The sequence below is a fragment of the Ylistrum balloti genome, unplaced genomic scaffold, assembly GCF_031769215.1.
Source record: "Ylistrum balloti isolate Yb309-2 unplaced genomic scaffold, AGI_CSIRO_Ybal_v1 Utg370248, whole genome shotgun sequence".
NCBI lineage: Eukaryota > Metazoa > Mollusca > Bivalvia > Pectinida > Pectinidae > Ylistrum > Ylistrum balloti.
The window spans coordinates 1,212,690-1,225,699 of NW_026782199.1; the positions used below are offsets into that span (position 1 = coordinate 1,212,690).

Below are 13,010 nucleotides of genomic sequence, written 5' to 3' on the forward strand. Positions count from 1 at the left end.
CAAATGATTTAAATAAAAGGTTTTTTACGTAGGTCATATCAAATATAAATAAAGCGACCATGAATAAGAAGTCCTCAGATGGGAATCATCGATAATAATAAGGACTGGTGCTGAAGTCGCCACGGGTCACACAGTAGATATTGGTAGGTGCTGAAGTCGCCACGGGTCACACAGTAGATATTGGTAGGTGCTGAAGTCGCCACGGGTCACACAGTAGATATTGGTAGGTGCCGGAGTCGCCACGGGTCACACAGTAGATATTGGTAGGTGCTGAAGTCGCCACGGGTCACACAGTAGATATTGGTAGGTGCTGAACTCGCCACGGGTCACACAGTAGATATTGGTAGGTGCTGAAGTCGCCACGGGTCACACAGTAGATATTGGTAGGTGTTGCTGTCACCACAGGCCACACAGTAGATATTGGTAGGTATTGTTGTCACCACAGGTCACACAGTAGATATTGGTAGATGTTGCTGTCAACACAGGTCACACAGTAGATATTGGTAGGTGTTGCTGTCGCCACAGGTCACACAGTAGATATTGGTAGGTGTTGCTGTCAACACAGGTCACACAGTAGATATTGGTAGGTGTTGCTGTCAACACAGGTCACACAGTAGATATTGGTAGATGTTGATGTCACCACGGGTCACACAGTAGAGTTTCAGTGAGATAATGCTGTATACGTGTAGATATTAGTAGATGTTATTGAGATATAGATAAAGTTTTAAGTTTTATTCAAACTTTAGTCTATTGGTCCATTACTTAACATGTTTAGTCTGCACAAGACGAATAGACAGCCATGTAAGATTTTGATTGTTGAAGTTTGTTATCACAATTTCTTGAGAAATGTTGGATTGATCTTTCTCAAAATGTATATGTAGACTGTCCTTGATTCCTATGTGTACGTTTTGGGAGTGAATTGAAACAAATATGGCTACCAGGCAGCCATAATTGATTTTGATAGTGGAAAACGGTTGTTAGTGAAGTGCAGATATGCACATACAGATCCTCTCAGGTTAAAAGTTTGCATGTTCAAATTTTGGACTGATAGGGAAAACGAAATTGCTGATATGTAGTCATCTTGGACCTTGACCTAGCTTAATTGCTATTTTTTTAAAGAAAATAACCAAATCTCAAATATTGTATGTCGAATATCTTTTGGTTTGTTATTTTTCATAATCAAATTTGGGGTAAAGCAAAATTGGAATCGTCTGGGAACTCTTGTTTCCCAATAGTTTTGTCTATAAACTAGATCTTAAGTACAACTAATAAAAATATTATACCCAATGCTGAAATATAATGTCATTGTTAATATTGGTTTGTCATTTAAGTGGTTGTTGATACTGAACAAAGAACACTACATAATATCACCCATCCGTCTGTAAAGTGTCCCCTGACCTTGTGGCACAGGAGACATATTAACGAGAATGTGAACGGAACGAAATATACATCTTAAAACGAGAAACAGCTATAGCAAGGAAATACTAGTGTTCATAAGTTATTTAAACTAGTAATAAACACACAGATTCCAATATAAACAGTCAGATTGTATTTATTCATAATTTATTTGGATATATAATTAGGAAAATTTATTTGATATAAATAAATGTTTTAATTTACTTATATTAGTTTAAGAGAAGTAAATATAAGATTAAAATCAGTGTTTGTGTTGTAGGGCAGTCCCATACCGTGTACAATAACACTTATACCAGAGTCTACTGTACCTATATACAGATATATATAGGTAAGTAAACGGACACTGGGGTCAGAGCCATGGTGATGTACACTGTATACTGTGGTACCTGATTAAGTACGTGCAGTATTAATCTACCTTAGTGGAATACCCGACTCTCCACAAGCAATACCATACACTAAACACACAAGGTAAACACACTGCACAGCTTCATGGTTTATTGATAAGCATAAACTACTGGATCAGAACAACAGTGGCACTGTCTGATTTTTCACTGGCTTCCGGCATTTAGTGGCGTTTATTTTGTTTGGTGGTAGCCAAGTAGGCATGTATATTGTAGTGAAACTCTGCTCCTTAAAACATAATGTATACTGCCAGCACAGACAATATACACTGTATGTATACTGCCAGCACAGACGATATACACTGTATATATACTGCCAGCACAGACAATATACACTGTATGTATACTGCCAGCACAGACAATATACACTGTATATATACTGCCAGCACATACAATATACACTGTATGTATACTGCCAGCACAGACAATATACACTGTATATATACTGCCAGCACATACAATATACACCTTATATATACTGCCAGCACTGACGATATACACTGTATGTATACTGCCAGCACAGACAATATACACTGTATATATACTGCCAGCAGAAACGATATACACTGTATGTATACTGCCAGCACAGACAATATACACTGTATTTATACTGCCAGCACAGACAATATACACTGTATGTATACTGCCAGCACAGACAATATACACTGTATTTATACTGCCAGCACCGACAATATACACTGTATGTATACTGACAGCACATACAATATACACTGTATATATACTGCCAGCACAGACAATATACACTGTATGTATACTGACAGCACAGACAATATACACTGTATGTATACTGCCAGCACAGACAACATACACTGTATGTATACTGCCAGCACAGACAACATATACTGTATGTATACTGCCAGCACTAACAATATACACTGTATGTATACTGCCAGCACAGACAATATACACTGTATGTATACTGCCAGCACAGACAGTATACACTGTATGTATACTGCCAGCACAGACAACATACACTGTATGTATACTGACAGCACAGACAATATACACTGTATGTATACTGACAGCACAGACAATATACACTGTATGTTACAAACGAACATTATATACACTGTATACTGCCAGCAGACACCATTACATTGTATTTATGTTACAAACGAACATCATATACACTGTATACTGCCACCGGACACCATTACATTGTATGTATGCTACAAACGAACATTATATACACTGTATACTGCCAGCAGACACCATTACATTGTATTTATGTTACAAACGAACATTATATATACTGTATACTGCCAGCAGACACCATTACATTGTATGTATGCTACAAACGAACATTATATATACTGTATACTGCCAGCAGACACCATTACATTGTATGTATGCTACAAACGAACATTATATACACTGTATACTGCCAGCAGACACCATTACATTGTATGTATGCTACAAACGAACATTATATATACTGTATACTGCCAGCAGACACCATTTCATTGTATGTATACCACAAACGAACATTATATACACTGTATACTGCCAGCAGACACCATTACATTGTATGTATGCCACAAACGAACATTATATACACTGTATACTGCCAGCAGACACCATTACATTGTATGTATGCTACAAACGAACATTATATACACTGTATACTGCCAGCAGACACCATTACATTGTATGTATGCTACAAACGAACATTATATACACTGTATACTGCCAGCAGACACCATTACATTGTATGTATGCTACAAACGAACATTATATATACTGTATACTGCCAGCAGACACCATTACATTGTATGTATACAACAAACGAACATTATATACACTGTATACTGCCAGCAGACACCATTACATTGTATGTATGCCACAAACGAACATTATATACACTGTATACTGCCAGCAGACACCATTACATTGTATGTATGCTACAAACGAACATTATATACACTGTATACTGCCAGCAGACACCATTACATTGTATGTATGCTACAAACGAACATTATATACACTGTATACTGCCAGCAGACACCATTACATTGTATGTATGCTACAAACGAACATTATATATACTGTATACTGCCAGCAGACACCATTACATTGTATGTATACCACAAACGAACATTATATACGCTGTATACTGCCAGCAGACACCATTACATTGTATGTATGTTACAAACGAACATTATATACACTGTATACTGCCAGCAGACACCATTACATTGTATGTATGTTACAAACGAACATTATATACACTGTACACTGCCAGCAGACACCATTACATTGTATTTATGTTACAAACGAACATTTTATACACTGTATACTGCCAGCAGACACCATTACATTGTATTTATGTTACAAACGAACATTTTATACACTGTATACTGCCAGCAGACACCATTACATTGTATGTATGTTACAAACGAACATTATATACACTGTACACTGCCAGCAGACACCATTACATTGTATTTATGTTACAAACGAACATTTTTTACACTGTATACTGCCAGCGGACAATAAACACTATATACAAACTGTTAGAAAGAAGAGAAATAAGGAACTGAAGACATATCCAGGTAAAGGATGGCATTAGTGTTTTAATGGTGGTTCGCATTTATAATGTAAAATCTGAGGATAGAAATAGCACACACATACTCACCTAAGACAAATAACTCGACACTTGAATGTGACACTCGTATCTATATTCACACATTTGAAGTGGATTATACATAGAGAAACATTCAGATAAGATACAGTCCCTGGTGGGAACCTAGCGATGAGAGAAATGGATTTTGACTGTTTTAAATCGATAAAGAGCTAGTGTACATAGCTACTTATTGCTAAATTGGATTCTTTCTACTTTGTTGTACATCAGTTTAGTAAAGAACAGACCCAGTATTGTAAATTTTGCTGATTCATAACAGTGATAAATGCTTTAGAAGAGTCTGCAATCAGTAGACAGTGCTTTCTCAATGGGCTCTGTGAGCAGTGATCTCTAGAGAAAATAGGGATAAGGATCTCTAGAGGGGTCTGTGAGGTAGTATTCTCATGGGGGTCTGCAGGTAGTTCTTTCTGGGGAGGGGTTGAGAAGAAGTGACCACTTGAGGGTCTAGAAGTAGTGATCTGTAGGGTGGCCTGGAGGTACATGTAGTGATCCGTAGAAGGCATTGAAAGTAGGACCTCTAGCGGGGTTTTTAATTAAATGTTAATGATGTCTGGAGGGGTCCGGAGGTAGTGTTCTCGAGAACGATGTTGAGGTAGTGATATTAAGAGGGAATCTGGAAGTACTGTTTCTTAGTGGGGTCTGTCGCCAGCACTATTTCGGGAGTCTGGAGGCAATGCTGTCTTAGGTGTTCCAAGAGTAAGTAATTTCTAACGCGTCTGAAGTTTTATCCACTAGAGGGGTCTGAGGTAGTATTTTCTAAGGCGTCTGTAGATCGTATCTCTAGAGTGGTCTGAAAATAGTTATCATTACATAATCTATAAAAATAGTTATTTGAAGATTGTGTCTCTAGAGTGGTGTGGAAATAGTTATCTTGACAGCAAATGGAGGGAGTTCTTTCTGGGGTCTCAGGAGATAGTGACCTTTACAGGATTTCTCGAGGTAGCGCACTCTAGAATGGTCTGAAGGTAGTGATATCTAGAGGGGTCTGACGGTAGTGATATCTAGATGGGTCTGAAGGTAGTGATATCTAGTGGGGTCTGAAGGTAGTGATATCTAGTGGGGTCTGAAGGTAGTGATATCTAGAGGGGTCTGAAGGTAGTGATATCTAGTGGGGTCTGACGGTAGTGATATCTAGAGGGGTCTGACGGTAGTGATATCTAGAGGAGTCTGAAGGTAGTGATATCTAGAGGGTGTGAAGGTAGTGATATCTAGAGGTGTCTGAAAGTAGTGATATCTAAAGGAGTCTGAAGGTAGTGATATCTAGAAGGGTATGATGGTAGTGATATCAAAAGGGGTCTGAAGGTAGTGATATCTAGAGGAGTCTGAAGGTAGTGATATCTAGAGGAGTCTGAAGGTATTGATATCTAGAGGGGTCTGAAGATACAATTGCAATGATCTATAAAGTGGTATATTGCTAGTAATCTGCATGGGTCCTGAAGGTAGTGTTCTCAAGAAGGGTCTTAGTGGTGTTCTTGAAGGTTCTGAAGTAGCGATCTTCAGATGAGTTCTTGAATTAGTGCTCCTTAGAGTAGTAGTGTTTCTTTTAGGGTGGAGGGGGTATGACGTTTTAAGATACTTCTTTCTAGGGGGATATTTATGTAAACCTCTTTAGCAGGTCTGGGGGTAATACTATCTTCGGGGAGGGTCATGGTTTGAGGTTTGAAGATAATGGGTAAGAACCGTAATGACCAAACTACTAAGAAATTATTATCTCTGTCATACTATTTAAAGTACATTCGAGCCATGAGTCGACACCACCGATAAGTACGATGACTAATTAATATATAAAGGATTTATTAACGATGTTTCTACATTTTGGTTGAGTACTAACAAAACAGCTTTGTTAAAATATCATTCATAGTGCATTATGAACAGCCGCCAAGGATTCAGTTTTCACATAGCTTTGTGAGCGATAGAAAATTTAAAAGCGATTTAAATATGTGCCTTTCAAAATTAAAGTTCACATGAAATTTTAAAGGAAAATATACATTCCAAGGCGTATCGAGTACTTCACAAACCATTACTCTATTGTAATGGAAAACACCCTCGTCCATGTCACCGTGAACGTATTAGCAAGGACAAAGTATATATATAAATATATACACAAGTTTATCTCACTAACCGTTATAAAGTTAAATGTACGAGGTTTTAGGAAAAGCTAAGACGTAGAAAGCTAAACCCTATTATGTAAATCAATTCGTCATTTTAGTATCTCTAGCCCGAAGAAATTTAGTTTCAACTGTGAAAGAAAATGGTGACATTTTAAATTTTAGTATAATGGGTTAATGATTAAATTATGATCAATTATAGAAGCATTGACACGACGAGTTGGGATTGTGGGGTACGTGTTTCATAGTCACATTAACCTTTAACCTTGGTAAAAGACCAGAAATATGTTTAATTACACGTGTAGTTCATGTCTCTTTAAAGTAACTTCCGTTAGGGGGCAGAACAGTAATATATTATATGTAAAAGCGTCCTTTTTCCTCTCCCGTCGACTTTACCCACTTTAAACCGTTATCGGCCTGCATGATGTGTTCAAACTCTTAACACACATCGTGTCCTGACTTGATCAGCTTTAAGTAGCGTAGCACGACGTTTCTGAATTTTAAACTTCCGAATCAGTATATCTGTATTGTGTACCGTTGAATTTTACAAAGCTTAATTCTGAGGTTTACAAATCACACAACACACGTATATTTACTGAGCAGACAGGTGTAAATAAAGAATTGGTCTAAAACAAAAATTTCTTCAACCCAAAATGATTTGAACTCAATGGCCGATTACGAACAAGGGATTTGTTTTTTAACCAGAAATACATATGTAATGTGATTTGTAGTTGAACTGGCAAGATTTGTACTAATTCTACACCGCAGGTATCACAGTTAAACCTGTGTCCTTTACAAGGTATTGGATTACCTTAGCTTATGTCTCTAATCCAAAAAACAATGAACAGAAAAGAACACTGAAACAAAATCTATTTGATTTTTTATTTCATTAGGATTTAACGAAATATGTGTAGATCAACGAACAATATAGCCCATTATGGACCTTACAGTAATACTGCTTCAAATGGGATTACCTTACACAAGAACATTACAATGGTATACAGGTATACATAATATCCTTTCCCACCTACGTATCTATATGTATGACCCACATAATGCCAGGTTAAGAAACCAGATTTAAACATTAAAGAAATTCATTATGTCTTGATTGGTATTGCTTCTATACGTTAGTTTTCTACAAATAATGACAAATGAATATCAACAGTTTTAAGAAGAATGTATTTCAGTTTGTCCTTGTAAATTTTGAAAATGTATTGTATTAATCGCATCTTAAGTCCCATCCAAATGACACGCCAAGAAAAGTTCGAAAATAAGATTTTTTTTTTAATTTTGTAATTTTCGGTCGCACCCTAGAACCTAGTAATGAGCTGTTGGAGTTAAATTTATCTTATATACCCATACACCATTGTATTTCATGTAAAATAATGAATAAATAATACACATAAAAATCGATATAGAAATCAATCAAAAATCAATATTCCGTGAAAATCTAACAATCACATATATATTAGTCTTATAAAAACTAGACCTGAAAGTTGATCGATAATCATGTCATTAATTAGTGTTCCTAATTGAGCTTTTCTGGTCACGTGATACCGTGTCTCAAATTGCTTCAATTTAAACATTAATTAAAATTCATAATCCATCGTCAGTGAGGTCAAAAGAAATAGAATGTGAGATATATATTCAGTAGAAATGAAAACTGAATTGACCTACAATCAAATCACAAAATACAAAAATGACAGGGTTTAACGAGGATAAACAAATGCTGTAGTATAGGACGGTAAACAAAGAATACATGCGTTAGAGATGAAGATTAAAGACTTCAAACTTAACACAACTATTAATCAGTTCTGAAGATAATGATTATCTAAGATTTATTATGCTGAGATAAGATTCATTTTCATCACGTTATGATAACGTTATACAGGTCCAAAATAAATTATCTCTAAGTTGGCATGATTGTCTCTTTCAAAACACTAATAAACTTTTAAAACATAAACGATTATCACAAATGCCCAGATAACAGGCATTACCCCTTTTTGTTGCCCTTGCACGTCGGACGCTGAGGTAGATCAAGAGAGTTATTTTTACATAGCACGAAAATAGATGCTTCCTTGATCAATGTGTCTCACAACAACTCTAGCTGCGTTTGTCTAATAGAAAGCAAAGAGGTGTCTTAATTTAGAAAAGAAAAAAAACCACATGGCTCAAAATCGTTCATGTTATGGAGATATAACTCTAACATTCTTATAGAAAAAAATTTCGAAACAGTATCTGTAGATGATAAAAAATGTTATCTATCTTTCCTGGAACCGGGTCCAGTCTTGAGAGAACTGGCACAGTAACAACTTAAAACACTCTATTCATCACAGCTAGGATAGCAAATTCTAGTGACTGTGCAGTTGTAATTTGCACTGATAACAATCTATGGTATTACAGAATATTTATCTGTAACATACATGTCGATCATCACATTGATGGACTGACAATCGCATATATATACTTATTTTCGTTTCCGAGTTTCTAGAAATATCTAACCCCATGGTCTATATTCAATATGCATGGTTGTTTCAAATGTCATTTCGTCAAAAAAAAAAACAAAAACAAAAGTCTTGTTCCGAAAGTTGTAGAAGGTCCATGACCGGTAGATCCAAAAGCCTTACAAGCTACACACTCTTTTTTTACATAATGGAAACACCTTTTCGTAAACAACATCTTCTGTGACAATTGAGGCAAACTGTACCGGAAGCGGAAGTGTGCAACCAGGATTGTGTTTTTCAAACGAACAGTAGTATTATTTTGGACACACTTTAAGCATACAGTATACGTGAAATACCAATCGGATGATTCCGATCCCGAATTATTCGTTATATGTAGTTGATAATTTGACATATCAACATTTAACTCATTTCCTCAGGTATCTACATATAATGTAACTACCAATACGGAAACATCCATGTAGCTGAAACAGTCGCTGCTGACTAAACAGTGCATTCCATAATAGTAATTAAATTCCAGGTAACAGTTACGTTACTAACGGATTATAAGTGACAAGTTTCCTGTCGATCGTGTTCACAGTTTAAAGGTAATTATATGACTAGGGTATATATCATTGACCTTGTTCCCCCTCTGGATACTCGCTCGTCATGGGGTTTGTGTTGCCCTGAAGCATTTCCTGTTCCTTACGTTTCCTTACCATGGCGGCGTGGGCTTCTCGCTTCGCCATTTTTTCCTTGATTTCTTGAAGCCTCTTTTCACGTTTATCGGCTACAGTGTCTATTTTCTGGTGAACTTCCTTATCTTTCTTTTCCTGACTAACCATGAATTTCTCAAGCGCGTGAGTTACGCTGTCTTTGCTTTTTTCCAGTTTCTGGATCTTTTCCAGACGCTCCTGTTCTTTACGCTGTGAACGAAAGTCGTAAATAAGTCGTAAATATTTATGATAGGTCACAAATGTTTAAGAAATATTTGACTCAATGAACAAATGGCGATATAATTCAAGGTGATTTATACGTCTTTTAGACATTAAGCTTTGTAGGCAAGAAGCCATCGAGCAGCTAAACGAATTAAAAAAGGGAAACAAATGCTTAAGAGAAGATTAAACCTACCAAAGGAACACACAAAATGCCAGGTTGAAGTTAATCAAACAAAATGACACAATTTGTTTTTGTTAGTCGCCATATTCTTCAGAGTTATAAGATGGTTAAGATATCTATTTTTGATTATTTATAGATATTAATTTTAATACATACAAAATATCTTGTACAATTTCTGTTGACTTTATAACAACTGACCTTTTTCCTCCTTTCAGCTTTCTCAAGTTTTTCCCTAATTTCTTCTTCTGTCAGCTGTTTCTTCTTTTTTCGTCGTCTTTCCAACTTGGCTAATCTTGGTGGTGGCCGAGGTATACCGTTTCTTTCCCCGAGAAGCGAATCCTCTGCCGCCACAATTTCGAAGCTTGTACCCCCGGAGGATTTTGCATGTGGACGGGCAATTAATCCCTCCTCCCGGAGAGACTGAAGCACCATTGACTCCTCCATACGATCCTTATCCTTGGCACTAAGGCGGGTGGGACAGGCCGTGCCAGTGATTCCAAGTTCTGTGGGTCATAATAGCACATCAGTTACTGAGGCTGTATGGTAGCTCAGAGGTTTAAAGGTATCTTCAAAATGTTTACATAATTACATAACGTTTCATAATTCTACAAATTAATCTAGAAAAAAATACATTGAAAGTGGACTGACCGAAAGCTAGATATATTGGGTCTCCACCTCCAATTCATAATTCCCAATTTGTGGTAAAAACACGTTTGTGATAAATATTTGCCAAGTTTCGTTTTTACTATTTTATCGTTCTCTTTCATTCAATTAGTAATCATTATTTGTAACATGAAGACTGAATTTTTGTATGCATTGATTGATTGATTGATTGATTGATTGATTGAATGGATTGATGGATGGATGGATGGATGGATAATTCGAGGAATTAAAGTGGACACTTGACCGAATACTTCGCACTAATATATTTATACGGCAAATTTACCGACAAGTTCCATCTTCTTGTATCTATCATTAGTTATAACTCAGAGTTAAGGACAGTAGGAACTAATTTCGGATCAAAGATTGTTTTTTTTAATTTTGAGCATTCGTCGTGGTTTAGTAAAACGTGTTCTTACTACGAACAGATTGTTGTTCAAAGTCCAAACTTTAGTTTATACAAAGTCTACTGCACTATAAACGGATTAAACTAGTTTTCAAAAATGTAAACTTAATCATATATATACACTGGTCGTCAGGTTGGAACTTGTATTAAAACATTGATCACCACAAACTCAAATCGATTCTCTAAAAGACTTAATGACAAAATATATATAATTTAATTTGAGGTGTAATGTTTGGGGTCTTGTTCGACCTTATCTGAAGGTTGTTGTCAGACACTTGTATCACCTGTAATATGTCTGACCTGTATACAGAGATATCGATTGTATAGACTAACCCATGTACTACAATAAACGACGGTCCCCGTAATACAATATACTTTAATTAACATACAACAAAACAATGCCAATTGATCAATATTAAATGAACCGGGCATGATTTTCATGCAAAGCTACACACACGCAGCCTACATGTTTACATGCCAAGATAATACAAAAGTATATTATATACTGCGAAATGTATTGCTGCGAATGATGATCCGGGTATAATTTTGTGGGTAAAAATGGTGCAGGATAAGGTGGTGGTGTTGATAAATGAGAGACTAACTTGAGTCGAGGGGTGATAGAGGCTTTATGATGATGTTAAAGACTGGTCTGAGTAACATTTAGTTTTATGCAGTTTACAATCACATTATAGGTACTGTTGGTGTAGTTTAATGCATTAAACTGGGTGAATTCAAATGAAATATACCTAACGTTTTCCCGCCCCCACTAACTCATATTCCGTCAGACCACTTGTTTAAACTACCATGTATTCTGTAGTTTGACATAGCAAGGATTGATAGAGTTTTTATCGGTTCTGACCCACGCACAGTTTTACTTGGCTATACACATGAAAGTGATAACAAAGAAGTAGGTGCATGTGAATACATAGTAACAGTTTTATGACGACATTGTAAATGCGAGATGGGAATATGAAATGAGGTGACGGAGGTGAAGTTTGGGTGGGACTTGGGGTGAGGTGACAGAGTAGAGTGATAGGGTATAAATGAAATGTTTGTGTGGAAACGGAGTATATCAGAAAGGTTGTTGTGATCCCTTTACTTACCCAGTGAATCGTTGGGGACGAAACTGTTTTCCACATCCCTAACTCGGCTTGTGTCCGACTCCTCAGTTATAACGTGGGCATACTCAGCTCCGAAGCCTGAATCAGCACTATTTTTTGAGAATTTGGATGTGGCGGAGTTGCCTCTCGCTGAATCTGGTATGGAGTTTCTTTCCTCTAGACTAAGGCATGAACCTAATGAATCCTTGCTCCTGGTACTTTTTGAAGATTTTGTTCTTTTGTTGTTCTTTTTCGACACTTTTAAGCCTGTTTTTTCGTCAATGTCATATTCTGAAATTTCACTCTTTGTTTTCCTAATGTTGATGTTGTCATGTCTAACCTCAGCAGCTCCGACAGGCTGTATCTGGACCTGTTTTCCTTGTTTACAACCCATTTTATGACAAAACTAACATAAAAAAACGTTCAATCCAAACTTTCAGCAAATCTTCTGCATAAATCCCAGTTCTTGTGTTCCGGATCCTGCCGTGCACCTGTTCTCTCTCTGATGGCTGATCTTACCGCCTCGCCTCCCGTGTGCAATGGCTACCTTTAAATTTCCCCTGGGCCTACTGTTGTTCTTCTTCGCTAATCGCTGAACGATTCGTTTCATTGATTACCTACCGTCTATCGCTACGGTAAATAATAACAACGTGTCGTCAAGCCGCCATTGTAACTATAGACGCCGAAAAAATATTGA

General features: G+C 36.7%; 1 protein-coding gene across 1 annotated transcript; it reads right to left on the reverse strand.

Annotated features, from left to right (window-relative positions):
* Window positions 1–9,660: 9,660 nt before the first annotated feature.
* LOC132552487 (nucleolar protein 58-like) lies at window positions 9,661–12,775 on the reverse strand. Its single transcript, XM_060216666.1, has 3 exons — window positions 12,317–12,775; window positions 10,346–10,650; window positions 9,661–9,954 (listed from the first exon to the last, which is right to left on the reverse strand). Exons 1-3 carry the CDS (start codon window positions 12,705–12,707, stop codon window positions 9,661–9,663), a joined length of 990 nt encoding a protein of 329 aa, XP_060072649.1. The 5' UTR covers window positions 12,708–12,775.
* Between the last annotated feature and the right edge of the window lie 235 nt (window positions 12,776–13,010).